The sequence below is a fragment of the Solanum stenotomum genome, chromosome 7, assembly GCF_019186545.1.
Source record: "Solanum stenotomum isolate F172 chromosome 7, ASM1918654v1, whole genome shotgun sequence".
Lineage (NCBI taxonomy): Eukaryota > Viridiplantae > Streptophyta > Magnoliopsida > Solanales > Solanaceae > Solanum > Solanum stenotomum.
This window is the reverse complement of record NC_064288.1, coordinates 50,769,510-50,793,472: the sequence shown is the minus strand read 5'-3', so window position 1 is coordinate 50,793,472 and position 23,963 is coordinate 50,769,510. Positions and strand designations below refer to the sequence as shown.

General features: G+C 30.9%; 2 protein-coding genes across 2 annotated transcripts; both read right to left on the bottom strand.

The window, feature by feature from the left end:
* Positions 1-3,015: 3,015 nt before the first annotated feature.
* On the bottom strand, positions 3,016-4,445 carry LOC125870853 (cytochrome c-type biogenesis protein CcmE homolog, mitochondrial-like). Its single transcript, XM_049551397.1, has one exon. It carries the CDS (start codon positions 4,152-4,154, stop codon positions 3,309-3,311), a length of 846 nt encoding a protein of 281 aa, XP_049407354.1. The 5' UTR covers positions 4,155-4,445; the 3' UTR covers positions 3,016-3,308.
* Positions 4,446-8,962: 4,517 nt separating this feature from the next.
* LOC125870886 (ankyrin repeat-containing protein At5g02620-like) lies at positions 8,963-12,487 on the bottom strand. The gene is made up of 3 exons (XM_049551434.1): positions 12,108-12,487; positions 11,015-11,424; positions 8,963-10,140 (listed from the first exon to the last, which is right to left on the bottom strand). The coding sequence occupies exons 1-3, from the start codon at positions 12,439-12,441 to the stop codon at positions 9,259-9,261; spliced, it is 1,626 nt and encodes a 541-aa protein (XP_049407391.1). The 5' UTR covers positions 12,442-12,487; the 3' UTR covers positions 8,963-9,258.
* Positions 12,488-23,963: the final 11,476 nt, after the last annotated feature.

Genomic DNA, 23,963 nt, shown 5'->3' with positions numbered 1-23,963 from the left:
ATATTATATAGGTCATTCTCAAGATAGAAAAAGTGAACAATAAGAATCAATTGGACCCTTCATTTTGTGGTTTATTATTAATGTTCATTCTCTTATTCAAAAGTTTTTTTAAAATTCTTTAACAATAGATGTGCATGTACTTCTGAACTGGAAAAAATATGATATCTGCAGCAACAACAGTACCATTTCCGTAGTGGAGTATGTGGTGCAATGTCTAGATTTTAGGAGATAATATAAAGCAACAAATATTTTCTTGAAGATAATATATCTGCACCAACATTATCCAAACACACTAAATATTCATGATCTTGTAGTGATTCATTCTAACATGGACAAATATTGTGATATAATTTAATTATTAAATATATACTATACAGTTGAATAAAATTTACTTTTACAACAAAGAACCTTTAAACACTTATACCAGAATATCCTACTTCTGACTCTCCATCTCAAATTTTGTTAGAATTATTTTTTTCACTAATTGGAGCGACCAAGGGCTGAATCTTAGTGGATTACAGTAGTAAGTTCAACCTGTCACTTTACAATACCCCATCATATATTTAAACTAATCGAAGAGGCTAGAACTAAATCTCAGTAGATCGTGACAACAATTTTTTTTTGCACTTCTTTTGGTATTAATTTCTAAAAGAACAACTCATAAATACACCATGTGATATATAACCAACTAGGGTGGTGGTGGGATGCATAAGATCCATCCACCCTTAATCAGAGATACCTCTCAAGTTTGAGCCATAGGGTGTGAAACTCAATCTTGTTGAGGAGCGCTTCCCCCTTAAATGTTTACAATGTGTGCATCCAAATTAATTCAAATTATATATATATATATATATATATATATATAAACAAATCCATATCCAACTTTAAAGATGATATAACTAGCTAGATTGCTCTCAAAGTAAAAAAGTTATCAATCTTGGAAACTAGAAGAAGTTTGGTGTAGAAAAATGTCAATCACAAATTTTATGTCATATCAATGTTTCATCTCATGCTCCTAAACCCCAAACAATGCAAACCAAAACTGGAGACAAAGGGAAAAGAAGTTAGTAAATGAGACAACATATAAAGATTGGTTGTGATTGTAGACCATGTGGCAATAACTTTTGGAATTTGTCTTGGAGTTTTTGGCTCTTTTAGTTTATCTCATTTCAATATCTTCTATCCACCAAAAATCAAATTTTCATAAAAATAAAGGACAGAAAATGTGCTTGAATGCATTTGAGGAAGGCTTGAATTTGTTTTTTTGGATGACCAAAAAATCCGTCTGGGGCTAGCCTTTTAGGACCAACTACAACTCTCAAAACTCGGAGATACTGGGGCATGCACCCCTCTACCATTCTCCACTTAAATACTAGGCATAGTTCTTATGGCACTGGACTTGAATTCACTAGTCCATCAACCTTTGCCGCTTGAACCAAGTCCATTCATGTGGCTAACAACTCAAATTGAATTACAAAATAGGGGGTTAACAGAACATTTGTTTACCCTTTTTTCGAACAAATGGTAATAATATTAACCATCAAAATGAATAGCAATTGTTTTTCCTATAAGAAGCTCATCACACTAGCTAGATTGTATGCAAAGTATGAAGCTATAACAGTTTAAGTATGTCATTAATAGATTGGTATCCGCAACTGTGCCACATGTATTATGATTCTTTTGAAGAAATACAGACTTTCTACAAAAAAAAATGTCAGACAGGAGCATGTCACGAGATATGCACAGTAGCTCCCAAGGATTCGGTCATTTAACAATTCAAGTGGTACATGAGTTGAGTTTAGAAAAGTTCAGTTCCTACCTATCTGTATGTCATACTCTCCTGCCCTTTAGAACTATAAAGGGCAGTAGTAGCTTCCTTTTTCCTTTATCTACACTTTGGCTGAGCACAGATCTCAAGGAACTCTGTCCATTTGATCTAAGTCCTGATCTTCTTCTGAATTACCTATACTATTCAAAACTACACCTAAATATAGAGCTGCTAATACACAAGTCCGAGGGGTAGGTTCGTGGGTGTACAAATGGTGTATCTCATTAGGCCTACACCTAAAAAGATGAAAACATTGCACACTGGAGCAGAGAGAATGTTTTATGAACACTAAAGGTTAAGCCAGTTGCTGTCAAAACTCTGATTCTCATACCAGATATGGCACATGATTAATGATGCAACAAGTTCTAAGAGATTTCACTTTAAACACTATTGAGTCTACAACTTTTAAGATACTCAAACCAATGATAACAACATGACTAGGATTTAAACTTTTACCCTCCGTCCGTTCCGGTTTATGTGACAAACTTTCCTTTTAATCAGTTTCAAGAAGAACACACTTCTAAATTTTGGAAACAATTAGCTTTATAATTGTGCAAATGTTATGGCGGCATGTTTAAAGCCACAACTTTCAAAAGTTTTATTTGAGACCACACAAATGCTATGCCATATATATTTGAGACCACAAGTTTCAAAAGTCTTGTCTTTATTTCTTTCTCAACTCCATACAGATTTAAACTATCATATGAAAGCACATTCATTGTTGTTCCTGTAACATAAATAAAAGAATTAACGAACACAACACTTCTAGTGCTATTTCCGTGAAAGAGGTTGCTGGTATGGTTGTTGCCACCGAAAGCAAGTAGACCATGTGCAGAGTCACAATAACAACAACATACCCAATGTGAGGATGGTGCATACGCAGCCTTGTTTCCAATAGACACTCGGCTCAAGTAAAACATAATAAAATCACGTATGGAAAGGAAAATACTAATGCAAAAGAGAACGGTAACAACAACACATGAGTTAAAAAGCAAATAGACCATGTGCAGATTCATGTAAGAAAATAACAAAAAATTAACATTACAGGTCTCAACACACAACAAACGAAAAATTGGAGGCGCCAATAATGGGGTTACAAGTAATGATAAAAATGCACAATAATAAAGAAACATGGATAAGAAACTCGGAACTGATTTATTCTCTATTTCTTTCTCCAATGACCTCTATATTGAGTGTACACAAAGAATTACAACCATCCAATGTCATAAAAAATAATTACTATCATTTATTCACTAAATATTCGAAAATTTCAAAACTGAAACCCCATTCCTCAGGGTTAGTACAGGACATAAAATCTATGACAACAAAATTCATTGTATAACCTCAGTATACCAACTATATATCCTTTCAATTTTCTAACTTCCGTCAATAGTATAATCATAATTGAAATTTAACAAAAAATCCATTTCGGGAAAATAATCAATTAGAATTTTTACCATACTCTATAATTGGCTGAGCCTTACGCCCTCGCAATAGCTGGAGGTGCTGCATCATCACCCTCTTCCTCATTCCCTTCCATCTGACTAAGCAACTGCTTATTCTTCTCAAGTGCAGCTGCAACTTCAGGAGGCATATACTTCTCATCGTGTTTAGCCAACACTTCAGTAGCTCCAAAATAACAATTCCCACTTCTCGCCTTCTCAGTTACCTGTAACTTTTTCTCACTCAAGATTTCATTCTCTTTCTTCTTCATCTCCTCGGTAAATGGCTTTATAAACCCTTCTACTACAACGGAATGCCCTTCCCGAAAAAGATCCGGTAACGACCCGTCATACTTAACCAACATATCAGTAATCAAATCAGTTATCACAAATTCCATTTCTGGGGAATTGGGTATTGGTGTTACACTATTTTCTAGTACTAATCCACCAAGTCGAAATTTGGATCTTGTAGGGTTTTCAGCATGTTTTGCTAGAGCATCTGTAGGGGTTAAATAGAATACAAGTTGGTCTTGGAATTGGTTAAGGACTATTACTATGAATCCTGCTATGCAGCTGAAGGTAATGGCATAGGTCCACAGACGGCGGGTTTGGAGTTGCCGAGCTTTGGCTGCGATATCAGGCCGAGCTGAACGGTGGGATCGTGCGGGCCGGGAGAGTGTGGAGAATGATCTGAGGGTGAAAACAGTTTGGTTGGTATTGAAATGGGGAAATACTAAGGGCTGTGACTGGTGGCGGAAAACTGAAATCAAAGGGTGAGATTTGGGGAGAGTGGTGGTGGTAGTGGAAGCGGTGCCAATGACGGCAGAACGAAGGAAATGGGAAGCTAGACGAGAAGCTAAACGAGAAGAGAGTTTCGAAGCCATTGAGATTTTGTGGAATGTATCGGCCTGTGGATAGAGATAATAAGGAGGGAATTAAGGTTAGGGGTGGGCGTTTGGTATTTCCAATGTTCGGTTTCGGTAATTCTATAATTGGTAATTGAAAATAGATACCAACTATCAAACTTCCAAAGTTTGGTCTGGTACCAGTAATTTGGTAATACCAAATTATTGGTGTATATAAGTTGAATCAGCTAAGAAATAATATGGAGAGTTGCTAATAACATTCCTGGAAATTTCAATAAGTACAAAGCCAATCCAAGCCACTATGATGCACAACTGCAATACATGAAAAATAATAATTAGATAGGTAATTGCAACCAATTCAGTCGTGATTTATCTCTCTAAAAGTATCTTCCTACTCTCTTTTCTTTTCTAATTCTTAGCTAATTCTAGCTCTCATTCTCTACTTAAATTATCTTCAATTAACTCTCCCGTATACGTATTGAATCAGGTATGGTGATCAAACTCAAGATGATTGCTCAGTGCAAATCGATTGGGTCAAATTATTCTTAGCTGTTGTAAATCCAATTGAGGATATTAGCTGAATTTAGCTCCATTTTACAGCCTGTTAAGTAATTGATAAATTTTAGAATTATTGTTTGTGATCATTGAAGCTCATTACAAGATCATTTGAAACAAACAAAAATTGGAATAGTAAAAATCTTCAAATACTTGTATAAATTTCTTCTAGAGAACCAAACAATCGGAAATATTCCAAATTAAATTAGTCATCAAAACAGGAAGAATTAGAGATCTCAAACAGATTAAAAATGGTGATTTTTCCCTAAATTCTCTATTTGCCCTCTTTAGTCTTTTAGTTTTGATATATATGGGCTTGTACTGATGGGCCTATATCACATTATGGGTGATAGCCATTATTCAATAAAGTAATGTAGTATCGAATATCAAATGGTACTAATGTCTCGTAGAGATATTATCAAATTTATGAAATTTTACTTTCCAATACCATACTGAAATTCCCTATGCGACTTGGTAATTTAGTTTTTGGTGATAGTATTTGTTACGACCCGATTTTAAAAACTAAATTTCCGAAATCATTTCGCAACTTTGGCAATTTATTAATTTTGGAAAAAATAACAATTTTAGAAGTCGCCACTTAATTTTTAAGAAAAATTAAGAAAATCATTTAAAAGAGGGTTTTTGAAAGAAAACATTTTAAATAAAACCAGAGTCGGATAAGGGTTCAAATAATTCTCTAAGGAAGGGTTTAGGCATCTTAGAGAATCCGTTAACACATGGTTGCCCAACGGATTTAAAGTTGGCTAATTTTATAAAAAGGTTACTTATAAAAATCTTGTTTGAAACTAACAAAAGTTTTTTGATACTTGTACACTCATCTTAATCCAACTAATGAAATAAGTCAAATGATAAAGTGCCAAAAACAAAAAATTTAACTCAACATTTACAGAATGGGAAAGGAGCTAACCAAATAAGATTAATGAAAATAATTTCCAAAGAAGAGTAGGTAGAGTGATAACACAATTTTAATGAAATAAAGTGCACCCAAAACAACAAGATAGAATCAGAAAGCTACTGAATTACCAAGAAACATTAGATAAGGAGAAACAATACACTAATCTGGACACCATACTTAAAGCCGAATTCATATCATATAAAGGTCACTGCTAGGAAGAACTTACATAATAGAGTTCAAATATGCAAACTTAATATTAAACCAAACACGAGGCAAGAACAGGTTAACAAACTTCATGTGAGAACTAATTTGAAGAGTACAAAAGAGACAACAAATCTTACTTAATGCACACAAACAACCGGGGAAAAGAAATTAACCACATGTCTAGCTTGAGCAAAATAATCAAACAAATTTAAAGATAAGAAATATGTCGAACCATGACCAATACGAGAGAGAGCTAACAGATAATCCTAACACATAAACACTCAAGATTATTCAACAATCACTATTTGGACAGAATTATCTTAAATTTATACGACCAACAAGATTTTACTTTAAAACAACAAATCAGTAGATGCCCCAACTTAGTGCTTGTAAAACATTGAAGAAATCGGCCTTTGACAGAAAACAGAGGTAATAGTCTCAATACAAAAGACGACTTCTTAAGGCAAAAAACAACAGCTTAACATAAAGGGAAAATGCATAAGTACCCCCAGCCTATACCCGAAATCCCAGAGACACACCTAACCTTTACTAAGGTCCTATTACCCCCCAAACATATTTTATATGTAATATTCTATCCCTTTTTGGCCTACGTGGCACTGTCTTGTGGGCCCAACGCATGTTGACATTTTTTTCGAGGATAGTGCGACGTAGGCCTAAAAGGGGTAGAATATTATAGATAAATTAAGTTCGGGGGGTAATAGGACCTTAGTAAAGGTTAGGTGTAATAGTCTCAATACAAAAGACGACTTCTTAAGGCAAAAAACAACAGCTTAACATTAATATGAATTCTTAAGTATAACTACAAAACATATTTCAGAAGGTTACAACTTACACACCTAAACCAGATGACTATATGACTCGGCTATATCTATTTTAATCAGAAGTAACAAGCAGGTCCATAAACGAGCGAAAGAAAGGAAAATAGTTTCAACTTGAGCTAGGTTAACTTTAACCACAAGAGCGACAATCAACTATGCCAAAACTGAAATTTGAACAAAGCATCCCATGATAATAAAGAAGAGCTAGACGGAGTAACAGTAATTTGGTTGATTCAAACTATACAAGATTTAGCCGAAAACACATTTTAGGAGCAACGAAGCTCAACCTAACATTTTAGTCCAAACAAACTCGAAGTGGCAGAATACATTATCTCTAATTATATGCATTTAAAGAAGGCAATGATGAGAAATCAGCAACTATATAACATGGATTTTCAAAGTCTAGCAGCACATATATAGATTTATGAACTCGACTAAGTAAAGGAATCATATTCACATCTCTGAATTATAAGAAAACAACCATCAATAGAGCAAAATATTTAATAAACTCATTCAAATCTGACTTAACCAAGAGAACAGGATAGTGAAAACTTTTACTGTCATTCACATAAACATCATACTTATTTTAACTAATCACATTGAATCTAAAAAAATAATAATTAACAATACTAAAACAAATAACAATTCCACAACGCAACATAAAGAAAAGACCGAAGAAAGAGCAAGAAGATTACCTAATTCTGGGCAAACGAGTTTGACGGAGACGATTTCCACCTCTTCAACTCGAACAACCACAAAACTTTAAACTATTCAACTGAGAACTCCCAAACCTTTTAGGGTTACTCTCAGCTCTCAGAGGATAAGGCGTGCGCTGGAATTCTGTACGATTTTGAACGAATTCGAATTGAGAGGATAAGGATTGTTGATGGAACCTTCCAGCGCCTATCACGCTTGAATATCGATTCGAAGGAACTGGGACGGCGTCGTCCAGAGAGAAACGATTCAGAGCTGGTTGGTTCTGGGTCTGTGAGCTCGCGTCGTCTGGTTTAGAGCGTACTGTTGAGAGGATCTAAGAGAGAGAAGAGTATAGGGGTTATTTGGGCCGGGTCAGGTAATTTTGGGCCAGAGAATTGAATCTTTTTGGCCCAAATTAGTCGTTTAAGTAAGTGGAAGTCATATGATTTGAGGGACCAGCTCCTTTAAGTGATTTTCATCAATTCGGACTTGATTGATTCAAAGTTAAATCCGAACTTGATAAAATGGGAAGGAAATAAATTATACTTATTAAGCTTCTTAACTTCAACCATACCAAAATAATTATTTCGAAATGAAAATATCATTTATATTAGACTAACGAGTTAATCGATTTTAAAAGAAAAATTGGGACACGATTTCAAGTAAAATGATCTCACAAGCTCTTATTCCAAGTGAAAATTATATAAATCAATATATTTACAGTATATAGAGATATATCTTATAGGGAAAAATGGCAAAACTGCTTTTGAAAATGATTTTCAACTTATTTATAATTTTCGCAATTATTTCCAATTGTTTAAAATTTAAGAAGCTTGAAAATTAATTTAATAGTGGAGGGTCAAGATTGGGTGTCAACAGTATTCACACCTAATTTCAGTTTGGTAGTATTAAATACGAAATGGTACTAATATTTTGAACTGACTAATGAAACTGCTTAACGTATTTATGAAATTTTATTCCCAAATATCGAAATACCAAAATATTATGTTTGGCTTGGTAATTTTATTTCCAGTGATTTATGCCCAGCCCTTATTTCACATACTACACTATTTTTCACTTGGACTAGAAGTAAAATGCTCATAATTCTAAGAAGCCTTTTAGTCCCTCCGTTCCAATTTATGTGACGTAGTTTCTTTTTTTGTGCATTTAATAAAGAAAGAAAATCTTTTGAATTTGGAAACGGTCAATTTTTTAACTGCATGTTATGACATGTTTAAGGCCAAAAGTTTCATAAGTCAAACCATAAGTTTCAAATGTATTCATTTCTTTCTTAAATTATGTGGCATTCAAGCATATACTCTAATTTTCTTTTTTAGTTGTCCCTTTTTACTTGTCAATTTTGACAAATCAAGAAAGGACAATTTTTTTACCTATTATACCCTCAATTAATTAATTTTGAAAAAGGTAGAACTTATTTAAAATCTTAAATTTTTAATTCATCCACTTCATAATTAACAGGGGTAAAATGGTAAACTCATTATGTCAAATATTGTTTTCTTGATAAGTGTGTCAATTCAAAAGTGAACAAGTAATTAGGGACAGAGAGGGTATAATAGAGTTACAAAGTTGAAAACCAATTATCTGTACACAGCATAAAGATGCTAAAAATTCCAGTAGAGCATAAAATTTTACACATCACATCCCTTGGAAAGGGGTGTGGCTCTTCCCCGGATCCTGCTAACGCGGGATATTTTGTGCACCAGACTGCTATTTACTTTTAGCTTACTCACTGCACTGAATTTCACTTAGTAAAATGTTCATAATTCTAAAATCTTACACTTCAATTATCTTGCTCATATACTACACAAAAACTAGAGCTATTGCACTGAATCTTGAAGTGCAAAGATCAAATTTTTACTACACAAGAATGTACATTGGCTAACAACTAGAACTATATAGCATATAGTTTCTTATACTGATCTTCAGGGATCTCTGATTCTGACATGATTGATACGGACCGTGACAACGTCTTGCTACTCCGAGCTGATTTCCTCTGACTTCTCAAATTCGAAGACTCAATCCGATGCATAACTACCCAGTAACATAGTGTCCCTAGTGTCGCAACCATGATAAAAGTTCCCATAAAAGTTACTGCACTTGCCATCCATCTTTCATCTTTACCTATAACGATATATGACAGTGCAAGAAATGCTACGGAGACAAATACACAAGCCAACCACATTAGCTTGTTGATAATCGCCATCATTTGCTTTTTGGCTCGTCTTTCAACAACCACGACTGATGTTTGAACAACCACAACAGCTAATGATATAAAGAGTGCAAGAGAGTCGAATATGAAGAAAATGACAAAAGGGGGTTGAGGAGCAATCCTTCCTTCTCCTATTGAGTATCCCGGAGGAACCTCCTTAGGATTATCGGTATATTGGCCTGGTAGATTAAATATGGCAGCAAAAGTAACAGTGGCAATAAGAACAGCAACAACCGTGGTGGAGTTTATGGCGTTGTTGATACCTTCTGTGTGCATTTTATTCAGACGTTTTGCTATGTTCTTCACTCTTTTCTGAGTTTGGAAAGTGTGCTCTAACTGATTGTGAACGTCATGTTTTATGTCACTAACAGTTTGTTTCAGTTCTTTGGCTGAACGCGTTGGTAAAGCTAGCTTCATGTTCTTTGCAGTCAGGACACCATGTTCCTTTAGAATCGCTGCTATCTCTGAATTTCGTGCTTTCTCAGCAACGTCAAGAGCAGTTTCACCAGATTTATTGATGGCATCCCACTTCATTCGTTTGTCTTTTACGAGTGCTTGAACGATCTGCACAAAAGTATTCAGATAGTTAGTTGAAGACTTGACAAGAAGACTGTTCTGTGTTTTCATTTGAACATAAAAAATCGCGCAAATATTTGACTCTCTGTTAGATACAACAGAAAATTAGCCTATAGAGAAACATATGGAACTCTATAACATAAATGTGACAAATAAGTATTCTGCTGTTATATAGATATTAGAATAGTCACACTTTGAGTGAAAAAACAAACAAAGCCAGGCTATACATGTTTAGTTTATGCGCCAAAAGTCATTTTTTCTTTCTTAAACTCTGTGTCAATCAAACACCACCATATAAAGTGAAAAGTGAGTATAACATACATATGAGAAATTACCTCTACACGGCCTTTACGCGTTGCAATATGCAGAGCAGTATTACCCTTTCCATCAATAATGGTAGCCAAAGTAGGATCCGATAGAATAAGCTCGTTAACCACATCAACACTTTGGCCTTTGACTGCCATATGAAGAGCTGTTTGTCCCTTTTTATCTCTCCAATTTAAGATCCCTTCTTCTTTGCTTAAAAGTGCCTTCACAACTGCAACATGACCATTTCTTGCTGAAGAATGAAGCGCCGTCTTCCCATTATTCTTCTGTATTGTGGCTAAACTGCTATTAGTTTCCAAAAGGAAATTGACAACATCAATGTGACCTTGTGCNACAACAGAAAACTAGCCTATAGAGAAACATATGGAACTATATTAACATAAATGTGACAAATAAGTTGTGAGAAATAAACAAAGCCAGGCTATACATGTTTAGTTTATGCTCCAAAAGTCATTTTTTCTTTCTTAAACTCTGTGTCAATCAAACACCACCATATAAAATGAAACATGAGTATAACATACATATGAGAATTTACCTCTACACGGCCTTTACGCGTTGCAATATGCAGAGAAGTATTACCCTTTCCATCAATAATTGTAGCCAAAGTAGGATCCGATAGAATAAGCTCGTTAACCACATCAACACATTGGCCTTTGACTGCCATATGAAGAGCTGTTTGTCCCTTTTTATCTCTCCAATTTAAGATCCCTTCTTCTTTGCTTAAAAGTGCCTTCACAACTGCAACATGACCATTTCTTGCTGAAGAATGAAGCGCCGTCTTCCCATTATTCTTCTGTATTGTGGCTAAACTGCTATTAGTTTCCAAAAGGAAATTGACAACATCAATGTGACCTTGTGCAGATGCAGTGTGCAATGCTGTGGAATTTGACTGATCAAATGTAACTGACAGCTGAGGAAATGCCTCCAATAGTACCTTCACCATTTCTGCAACGAAAAATCGTAACATTTTAGTAAAAGGGAGGCCTAGTGCACAAAGCATCCCGTGTTAGCAGCCACGCGCAAATCCAACCTTTTAGTATCATGATCAAATTGGCATTACTAGTTGAAGTAGAACTACATCTAAGTATAGAAGAAGAATCAAATTTATAAGATTTAACACTGAGGGGACTTCCATAGGAGGCACTTGCGTGCACCTCATTCGGTGGCGGATCCACAGAAATCGAACCTGCAAACTAGTGTTTGCACAGTCCAGTACCACTTGGCTATCTCTCTTCTTTGACTAAGGTGGTTCAAAATTAATATATATTCAAAAATATTGAAAATCTACCCGGTGTAATTTTTTGTCAGTGAACCCATAGCACCCACGTTGGTTCGCCCCTGGTGCACCTTTACTATTCTGCTGATACAGAAAAATGAAAAAACCACAACAACAAATACTACGGCTCAATCCCAAACAAGTTGGGATCCCAGAAGGATCATGAAACGTAATACCATGTATTCCTCTTTTTTCAGTTTGCTTATTTCATTGACTGTTAGGCCACACCGTTAAATGCTTATGAGAAATGAAAAATTCATAGATGTCAACATAATGAAAAAACCATAACAACTACGTATAACGCCTCAATTTCAAACAAGTTGAGATCCGTAAAAAAGAACTAAACACTTACCAAAATCACCCTGTTTAGCAGCAACATGAAAAGCATCATATCCATTTCTAGCCTTAATACTAGCTAAACCAATATCATAATACTTGATCAATTCCTTCACTAAAACCAAATCACCAGATTCAGCAGCAACATAAAGAGCATTTTCACCAGATTGGTTCTGTTTTGACAATAATTCAACCAATTCTGCTTCACCACAACAAGTAATAATCTCTAAAACCAATTCAAGATTCCCACTTCTTACAACTGAATGGATTTGTGTGTCTCCTCTTTTCCCTGTCAACTGTTTTGTCATTTTTTTCACACAAACATTTTGCTGCACAACAGAGGAATCCATATTAGCTGAAATTTCAACACTTCTTTAAAAGTTTCCCCTTTTATTTATAGTATAATAATAATTTATCAAAGTCTTTGAAGTCAACATATCATATAAATGATCCAACCAACCTTCTGGTGGTGGGGTAGTAAAATTCTCTGGTTCTCAATAAAAAATCTCGAATTTGAGCCATGTGTATGTAATCGTCTTTCTTAGGGAATGATGTATTTCTATTGGGATTTTCATAACATGAATCTGAATTAGTCATGTTTTATTATGGTAATGGACACTGGTGTATTTCAACAGGGATTTTTTATAACGTGAAACTGAATTAGTCGTGCTTCATTATGGTAGCGGATATCGAGTGTGAAATTAAAAAAAGTACTCTAATTTTCTATTATGTTTATCACAATTCATCTGACATACTTTCCTTTTTATTTTGTCTAAAAAAATCACTTTTTATAATTAAAAACAACTTAATTTTGAAATTTTCGTTTTTTTCTAAATGAGATGATTCATAGAAACACAAATATCTAATATTTACTTTAGATCACAAATTTCAAAAGTAATTTTTTTGTGTCAAACAATATCACATAAATTAGAACAAAGAAATACTTAATTATGACATGACCAAAGAACATCTTCTTTCATCCTTTATAATCAAAAAGCCATTCTAGCTCTCGATATGTAATCGTTTTTTAAAAAAAGCACTTTACTTTAGATATGAGATTTTTTATATATAATTTTAAATTTAATCGTGCTTGGATATAATATTAGATGGAAAACTAAAACGTAAGAGCTAATTTTCTACTTATCTATGACACGACAAAAATATATCTCTTTTTTTTTTCTTTTTTTAACACTAAATAGTGGATTTTAGATAATGATTAATGTCCACTAGTTAATTTTTTTGGTCCACACGCTTGGTCCATCATTTGCACCATCAGACATGAATTCACAAAAATACAAGGACTTTCAACTAGAAAAGATAAAGAAAGTCAACTCAATTCTAGAAATCAATTAGTGGTTTGATTTTATTAAATGAAAAACATAATGGTGGGGTCATTTCTTGAAAATGAAAAAAATAATATTCAGATGTGTTTCTTTTTCTTTATAGTATTGACAAATTCTATCATAAGATTCTCATGTCGTTTGATTTGTGGGATAAATAATTATAATATTTTTGATAAAAAAAAATATGAGATTTTTTCATATATATTAGGTAGATGATTTCCTTATGTGAAATTTGAGATTATTAATTCTGACATAATTAATAATATGCATAGTTTTTCTCCTAAAGTTTTAAAGAAAAATAAGGCTAAAATTTAAATAATTTATGTATCTCAGTTTATTCAGTCTAAATCAAGTACTATATATTTTATATTATATCTCATATATCTCAAGTTTAATTCAATCAATCAGACGTTTATCGATAAAAAATTATTCATTAAATAAATGGTTTCATCATATTATAATTCATTATGTTTTAATGATGATCATGTTATAATTCGATAGTTATAATCTTGAAATAACTTCTTACTTCATCAAAATTGAGGATTTGATAATCCAACTAATTAATTATTTATAAGTGCTTAAACACAATTGAGCACTAAACAAAAACACAATTAAAAAAGGTGAATTGGGTAGTTGAAGAAATAAAGACAGTTGAAAAGACATGATTACTGCTGAATTTGGCTAGAAAGATAACATGGGCTGATTCATTAATTGGAGTTGTTTATTACTCATGCAGTAGATTATTCTATTCCCATCTTAATTTATGTGAAAATATTATTATAAACGTATCATTCAAAAATAATTAAGTGAGAACTTTTGATACAAATTCAGGATTTGAAGAACATTATGGGTTTGAATAGATGACTTTATTATGGTCCATTTGATATTTATTGGTTTCAAAATTTATTGTTTCTATTTATTCTAGTATAGTAACATATATAAGATTTAAACAAAAATCATGAATCCCAAAAATCATAAATTGTACATTAGATTCCCCGAAAAATTCAACTTGTCCATTCATATTTTTTCTTCACATAAAAATGTGAACTTTTATATGGAATGTTATGTAGGATAAATGAAAATTAATAGGAGAAGGTTGTCGAGGGTCCATCAAAAATAATTTTTTTTATTTTATAAAGGTTGAGTAAGATTGTATACATCTTACTCTCTTTAGACTTTATTTGTGAAATTACACTAAATTTGTTTCGAGAGTTTGAGAATAATATGTTCAATATAAATGGTACATGATAATAGATTAACAAGTTTCCGAAGATTAAATTCCACATCAAAATGAGAAAAAGAAGTGAAGAGTTTTATTAGGCACAATTCAAATTAACGTGGAACATGCCCTTTGAGGCTCAATGTGACATAACTCGAAAGGTATATTTGTAAAAACTTAAACCCAAAACGAACAATATATGTCTCGACTTGAATCGCAATAGTCAAAAAATATGATCGGAGGGAATAAATCTTTTATCAAAATAAACCAAATTAACTAATCTTTAGGAAAACATGGGCCTATTTACTTTAAAGTTTACTTTGAAGTCTTTCTTTTTCCAAGTGTGAACAAGTTTCTGACTAACTTTTACTAATTATTTATGTTGGAAAGGGACTTCCAAATATAAAAGGTAGGTTTATGTGGCTCTTTGGATGATGAAAATGGTTTGTATGATTGGTTTATAGAGGGAGACAATAAACACTATTACTAATTAATTAATGCATGTAACTGAGAGTCATTATTGGTAACTAATTATCGAAAACAATTTATCTATTTCATAGAGGTAGAAATAAGACTAGTTGCATATATTTTATTATCTTCATACTTCACTTGTGAATTATAAGTTTATTGTCGAGAGTTTGAGAATGATCAAAAATAAAAATGTATCATAAAAATGGTAACAATAGGCTAGCAAACTTTTGAAAATTGATCACCTTAGATAAATTTCACATCAGAATGAAAAAAATAGAAAGTTTTATTAAGCACAATCAAATTTACATTATACGTGCATTTTGAGTCTCAATATGACACAGCCCAAACGATATATTTATAAATACCCAAATTCTACATGAACAATATATACATCTTATGAATTTGAATCACGAAAAATATGGTCAAAGGGAATAAATCTTTTATCAAAATAAACCAAATTAACCCATCTTTTTTTCAAGTGTGAACAAGTTTTTGACTAATTTATGCTTGAAAGAAACTTCCAAATCCAAATATAGAAAAGGTTTATATGGCTTTTTGGATGGTGAAAATGGTTTGTATGATTGGTTAATTGAAAAAGACATTAATTATAATGCATATAAAAGCCAGTCAAGCCCGCCATTGTTTAAGGCCACTCGTGGGTTTCTTTTCTATATTTTACTCCAATTATGCCACAAATCAAGTATTATCAGCGCGGAGATAGGTAGGATCGAAGGATGTTCGATAAAAAAATATATTATTTATATATGATTAAAATTATTTTTTATGTATATATATTTTTTTTTGTTCTAATTTATGTAGCACCTTTTGGATTTTGAGATTCAAATAATTAATCTATTTCTTATCGTAAATTTTTCATATATTTTTTAAATATTTTGAATTGTCAATTATTGTGACTTATAGTACTTTTTACGTAGTTTACATAAATTTATTTCAAAAAAGTTGATGATTCTTTACGCAAATTTCTGATCAAATTTAAATTGTTTGACTCTCGTAAAACGAAAAGTGACACATAAATTGAGACAGAAGAAATAGTAGATATTGAATCTTTTTTTAACTTTTTTTATGTGTTTACTTCTTCATATTTTGAATCTTTTAACGAAAATCTTAACTCTGTCACTAATTATGAACGCTATATATATACCAGTTCATGATTAGACTAAGGGTGGTTGTGTTTTGTGTACCTCTCAAAGTAAAAAAGAGCAACACCGAGGGAATGACTCATGGGGGTAGCAACGCTTAGGTTATAGATTTAGTCAATCTAGTAATTTTGGTTCGAGTATTATATTTGGATTTGAAAAAACATTGAATAGGTATGATTTATTAACTTAAAACCTGATAAATTTTTTTTAAATAAAAAACTGAATCGACAAGTTCCATTTTTATGACGATTAGAAAACTGGCAATCGATATTCTTTAGATGTACAAAGTAAAGTATGTTTCTGTATAATAGCTTGCAAATCACACAGAAAAGATAAATCACGCTATCCCATATAACAAGCTCGACCCATAAGGTCAATCCCCTACTTCCGAGAACAAAGAGTTTCAAATTTAAGACCTCCATTTGGATTCCCCAGCCAAACTATCAAATTTTGATTTAATGCCCGTTTGGATTGACTTATTTTAGGTGTTTTAAAGCCAAAATAGGTTTTAAGCAGTTTTGAAGTGTTTGGGTAAAGTTAAAAAGTGCTTATAAACATTTATTTTAAAGCCAAAATAACAAAAATAAGCCATAAACCATAAGTTAGAAATCTGAACTTATGGCTTTTGGCTAATAAGTCATAAGCCAAAAGTCAATCCAAACAGGCCCTTAACCAATTGAAATTTTTAATTCTTTTCTTTTTTCTTTGAACAAATTCACCTAAAGCATTCTCATTTTTACTACTTTCATCTTTTGAAACTAAATTTTGATAAGGAAAAACCACATTAATGGGACATAAAATTCAAAATAATTACATGTTCATACCCCAATTCAAAGTAATTCAAGAAAATACTCATTCTCAAAAAAAAATTACAGCCCATATCCCCATTCATTAAAGCTGATAATTTTCGCTTAACTGATACTAAATCAGTATCATATAATGTATTGGTATCATTAAGGCTAATAATTTCGCTTAACTGATACTAAATCAATATATATATATATATATATATATATATATATATATATACTGTAGTGGTATCATTAAGGTTTCTTGTTAAGAAATTATTCAATAGTCAATGATACAATAAGAGTATATGTATATTGTTGTGGTATCATTAATGTTTCGTGTTCAGAAATTACTCATTAGTCAATGGTACTATAAGAGTATACTTATAGTATCATTGACTAATAAGTAATTTCTGAAGAAGAAACCTTAATGATATCAATACTATATATATATTTAGTATCAATTAATCAAAATTATCAGTCTTAATGATACAAATACAATAGATAATACTGATTTAGTATCAGCTAAGAAATTAGTTAGAGATATATAATGTAATTATTTAGTAAGATATGAATGTAAAGCGGTATATGTTTGTAATTATTTCACCTTTATGAGTTATTTGGTTAGTTTCCCTTTTCGATAAATGATAACCAATTTATAAAACTTAAATTTAAATTTTGACCGAACATTCTTACCACATAACATACGTTTTATATTTAAATTTTGACAGTATATTCTTACCACATAACATACCAAATATAAGCATCCATTTTATTCACTAGACTATAAGCTTTTTAAATTTTAATGACACATTCTTATCGCATAACACACAAATACAAGCCTCTATTTATTCATCCTTCTCCAATACAATGTGCGATCCATTTTATTCATCTAGGGGTGTGCATCGGTCGGTTAGGTTCGATTTTATGAATAATCGATTTTTTATTTTTAAATACGCTAAATCAATAACGAACCAATAAGATATTTTTTTATCGATTTTCAGTTTATCAGTTTTGATCCTTAACAGTTCGATTTTTGGTTTAACCAATAAGAATATGCTTATAAAACAAATATATGACTTCTCTAATAAATTTAACACGACAAGACAATAATGTAACTTTATAAACGCTCATAAAATAGAAATAATAATAACAAACATGAAAAGAAATATACATGTGTAACACAAAGAGAAATAAAGAGGAATATGATTTTTACTTTAGGTTTTGACGATTTGTATAATGTAAAGTTGTGAACTCAAAGTCACAGCGAAGTACGAATTGATGGCTAAATGATAAAGACATAACTATTAAGATATTGAGATTAATATTTATTAATATGTATGTATATGTAAAAGTAGGGGTGTATATGACCGGATGAGTTCGGGTTTTTCAAATATCAAATGAAACCAATTGTGTCGGATTTGTAAATCTATAAGCCAAACCAAATCAATAAAACTCGGGTTTTTCAACCTCAGTTTTTTTTGGATTTTTTCGGGTTTTTCGGGTTTTTTTGGTAAAGTATTCATACAAACATATAATTTACTTGTACTTCAAATATTTCTTTAGTCCTACCAAAATACAACTATCTAAGGTGTTTCTTAAGAAAATAACACAAAATATGATATGAGTAATGACACTAAAATATCCAACAAAAAAATAATGATAATGAAATCGCGTAAAACAAATATTGCAAATTAACAAGTCATAATGAAAATGATCATAATTTAAAAGTACTAAATCATGCTAAAATAAATTTAATAAGTACAAGTTACATGACTAAATATTAAAGGAAATTAAAATTAGATTATGTATTTAAATTGTCTAAACCAATGTAAAACCAAAGAACAAATATTCAATATTATTGTCATTCTTAGTGTTGAATTGATTTTCTTTTTGCATTATTATTAATTTGATTTTGATTTAAGTTTTATTATAATTACCAACATTTGTGGACTATAATCTTTATTGAACCATTCAAAATTCTAAGTTTCAAACTTGAAATAATATATTAAAAGATAAAAACTATGGAAAGGTATAAGAAATATTTAAAAATTATATCAAAGTAAATATTTTTATGTATAAAATAAAATTTAAAAAATATATATATAATGTTGGGTTAGTTTGGTCTCGGGTTGGTTTTTTTTAGTTAAAATCAAACCAACCCAAATATAGTCGGATTTTTTTCCAATACCAAACCAAGTCAAACCAACCACTAGTCAGATTTTTTTTCTCGGTTTGTGATTTGATTCGGTTTTCAGTTCGATTTTGTACACCCATATGTAAAAGTATTAAATTACTATAGTCTTAACTCTTAGGACCCGTTTGGTAGGTGGTATTAGATAAAATAATCCATGGATTAAAATTTAGTCCATCTAATACATTGTTTGGTTACTTTATTTAATTTAATCCACGGATTGCTTATCCACCATATGTGGTCTTATCTTATCCTTAGAAAATGGAGGGATAACTAATCCAAGGTTTAACAAACCTTGGATAAGATCCCTAATGACTAAACTATCCCCTTATTCCTTTTCCTAAATTTCTTTTGTAATTTAATTTCCTTTTTATTTATATTGAAATGGTTATAAATGTTCTTTTTTAATTCTCCAAATTCGTTTTGTGTAATTTAATGATTTCACTAAAAAAAATGCTCCATTTTTTCTTTATTTTTTTAATTCAAGATAGTTTGTCGATTAACCACTTGAACTATTTATTTATTTAAAAACAAGCTTTAGGTATTGAACAATTTAAGTAGTCTTAAATCTATATACTTGACCAACAAAAAATTAGAAATACACCGTGCCATTAATGATCTCCTTAGTGGTACATCACACCTTAAAATTAATAACAATTTTATGTATATTTATATACACATATTTGACTTAACTTGTTAAATGGAATAGAAAATCCTATAAAAAAAAATATTGTCCGATGGTTATGTACCTTGACCTAATTACATGAAACTAACAATCTCATAATAACACAAGGGTATAATAGGAAAGAAATTTTTTGTAAAGTTTTAAATCAAACACAAGATTAAGTGGAAAGTAATAAACCAAACACTTGACAAAAAATAATCCCTGCACTACTAATTCCTGCATTATTAATCCCTGCATTATCAATGTTTGTACCAAACGACCCCTTAATGGATTAACAGTTTACCCAATAACCCAATATTGAAAATCAATACCGAACCAATAATCCAATAAATTGTTTTTATAAAACCATTAAGAAACCGTTAACTCAATAACCCAATAGCAATAAACCAATAACACTTTTTTTTTTGTTCGATTTATTGATCGGTTCCGTTTTTCACACCCCTACGGCTCACTCTAATACTATGCAAAAGTACGAGCTCTTTAGATAAATCCAATATTATGGGCTTTGTTGGGGCGAGTCCAGTACTTCCTTTCCAATATTATGGGCTTTGTTGTGAAGATGGTGGGTATTTGGGCCATGAACATGATGATGACGTTTGAACAAATGGCCCATTATATCTCCTCTCTCTTCAAACTCTCGCTCGTCTCTTTATTACTAGATACATGACCCCGTGCTAGCACGGTGCGCAATATTCGTTCGTCCCATATTAATTGATTACTTTTCATTTTGCACGGTACTGAAGAAATTATAAATAAGAAAATAACTTTACTAATTCAACCCTTAAAAAACTTACTGAGAATTTTACAAATAAATGTGACACTTTCAAAAGGAATTAACGGCAAGGGTAATATAGGAAAAATTTAAATAATGCTTTGTTGATTTAGTAAGGTGATCAACTAATATGAGACAACTATTTTTACAATAATAGTCAATTAATATGGGACGAAGGGAGTGTCATAGAACTTGAAAAGTTAGATAATTTTTTATATGATTTTAAAAAGATTTTAAGTTCTTAGTACTTTTTATATAATTTTAAAAATAATATATATTACTCTCTTTGTTTCAATTTAAGTAGCATATATAGAATTTCAAAAATTAATCATTTTTTATGTCTTTTAAATATTTAACGTAATTTTCAGACCATATATGTTACTTCTCCTGTTCCAATTTATGTAGCACTGATAAGATTTTTTTAGAGTCAAGTGATTTTTTATATGTATTTTATACTTTTTAAATTGTTAATTATTGTGATTTATAAATTGATACCAATAGAATTTCGAGAGTCAATTAATTTTTTTTATATAACTTTTAAATATTTAAGTTGTTAATTATTGTGATTTATAGTGTTATTTATGTTTATACAATTTTTAGATATATAACAAACTAAAAAAAAGACAACTTTTCATATTTGGTAAACAAATAAAGTAATTAGCATTTTAAAAAATGATTTTGCCATAAAAAATAAAATGAAAGAAGTTATGAGGTAGAAATAAAGAGAAGGAAATAAAGTTGCTATTCAAAATAAAAAGTGGGACCTATATTATATGCATTAATTAATAGAGGGAAAGTGGAGAAAAAGAATGGCTCACATGCATGGCAAGTAGACAAATTTTGCGGCTGAGAAGTAAAATGTGGAAGGGCTTTTACGTCCCAAATTTAAAGAGTATAACTACAAAAAAGCGAAGTACTATTATTTAAGTATCAACATTGGAAAAGTATTAAAAGTTGGACCAAATTGCCCTTAAGCTTTCCTAAATATGGCAAAAAACAACCATGTTGAAAGTTGAAAACTCTCTTCTATATAAGAGAAAAATATAAAACAACTTTCACATATAACAAACATAAAAATCATATTTATATGTTATAACAATAGTTTGCATAATTACGCTTCATAGCAAATTTTATGTTTGTTATAGAGTTTTTGATTTGCATAATTCGTTACAAACATTCAATTTTATACAAATTGTTCAGTTTTGTATAAATTCATTTATACATTGTAATTTGTATAATAAGATTTGTATTTGCATAATTATAAGTGTATACGACGAAAATATATGTATTTGTATTTGTATATACACTTTTCTCTCGCTTTATACAAACACAAATGCATTTTATACATTTTATACCGAAATGTATAAAATGACTAATTGTATACCGAATGGCCGAATCAGATGGCAAAAAAAGGGGATGTTTGCTGCGAATTATAATTAAAATAAACAATGGCTATAACATTTAATTTGAATTAATAATTTGTTATTTCATACAATTTTCCCTATTATATATATATATAATTAGGGAAATTATTAGAAGCACTATTTAACGGCCTATTTTTCAATATATATCAAGGTTTTTTAAGATATGAAAAATACTTTGTATTCCTGTACATGCAATATTTAATCCTAATTAAAACTACGTTAATATAATATTTGATCTTGTTTTATAAATAGAGGCTAGATGTATGTGTATATAAAGACATTAACCATATATGTAGGCTATAGCAAACAGAATTAAATATATGTGCATGTCAATTATGTACTCCTGTCGTTTATTTTCACTTTTCATTATTTAATTTGACACATCTATTTAAAAAATAATTATTGATATAAATATTTTATCACACTATCTCTATTAAATAATGTTTAGTATTAGATCATGAAATTTTTTTTAAAAAATAGTACTTCCTCTGTCCCTAATTACTTGTCCACTTTTCCTTTTATAGTTGTCCCTAATTACTTGTCTATTTTGACAAATCAAGAAACAACAATTTTTTTTTACCTATTATACCCTCAATTAAATGACTAATTACTTTGAAAAATGTAGAACTTTTCATCCACTTCATAATTAATAAGGGTAAAATGGTAAACTCACTATGTCATTAATTGTTTTCTTAATAGGTGTGTCAATTCAAAAGTGGACAAGTAATTAGGGACAGAGGCAATATTTAATGCTAAGGGTAAAACATGTTTATTATTTTTTATCTTTTCTTGATATGTAAAAAATGACTAGTAACTATGTAAATTTATTTTTGAAATAAGTGATAAGTAAAAATGAATTAAAGGAGTAAAAGACCAACTTTTATGTGAATAATATGCGCAGTGTGTTAAGTTATCGGGAATCAACACCTTAAAATATACTCCTCTGTACCCTTCGAGGTGACTCAGTGGTTTAGACTTGTCAAGTTTGAAACTTCTTGCCAACGAAAGCAGGGTGTTTGTCTTTTGGGTCAAGCTCATCGCACCAAACTCGTCTAGTGTGGGTTATTTTTCATGCGTGGCTTGCGAGCTATTGCATAGGAGCGGATGTTTTATCTTATGCGCACTAAAAGAGTAGCGGCCTTGAGTTTCTCTTGTCGTTAAAAAAAGAAATGCTCACTCTCTAATAATAGTTATCTACTATTAATAAAAGGGAAAAAGGGTCAAAAATGCCCTTAAACTATGTGAAAGGAACAAAAATGCCCTCCGTTTATAGTTTGGCTCAAAAATGCCCTTAGCGTTAATATTTTGGTTCAAAAATGCCCTTAAACTATATGAAAGGAACAAAAATGCCATCCGTTTGTAGTTTGGTCCAAAAATGCCCTTACCGTTAATATTTTGGTCCAAAATTGCCCTTACTGTTATTTAATGGGTAAAAAATGCTCATTTTTCAAATAAATATTTTTTTTAACACATTCTTTTCTAATAATGTTTTTTTTTTTAAATTAGCAAATGTTTATCCTACTTCAATTTAGAAAAAAATAAAAAATGAAAATATTTCTTATTTTTTATCGTTATATAAATATAAATTAATGATGGATATACTATAATCTTATATATGACATATATTATATGTCCAAAGGGTACATGACGTTATTCTATTTTAATTGATAAAATGAGATTAAGAAGAAAAAAAATATTTCCTACCTTTTTATTTGTTAAAGTGATTTTAGAAGAAAGAAAACAAGAATAGTGTTCTTCAATAATATTTTAATTAGGACGAAGATGTGTTTAAAAAGAAAAAATATATATTTATTCG

Bases quoted from the DNA above. Each gene is read 5' to 3' on its own strand.
- LOC125870853 (XM_049551397.1), bottom strand. From the start codon at position 4,154: ATGGCTTCGAAACTCTCTTCTCGTTTAGCTTCTCGTCTAGCTTCCCAT.
- LOC125870886 (XM_049551434.1), bottom strand. From the start codon at position 12,441: ATGGATTCCTCTGTTGTGCAGCAAAATGTTTGTGTGAAAAAAATGACA. The intron at 11,425-12,107 runs GTAAGTGTTTAG...TTTTCGTTGCAG, and splicing joins TGCTAAACAGGGTGATTTTG to AAATGGTGAAGGTACTATTG. The intron at 10,141-11,014 runs GTAAATTCTCAT...ACTTTTGTGCAG, and splicing joins CGCGTAAAGGCCGTGTAGAG to ATCGTTCAAGCACTCGTAAA.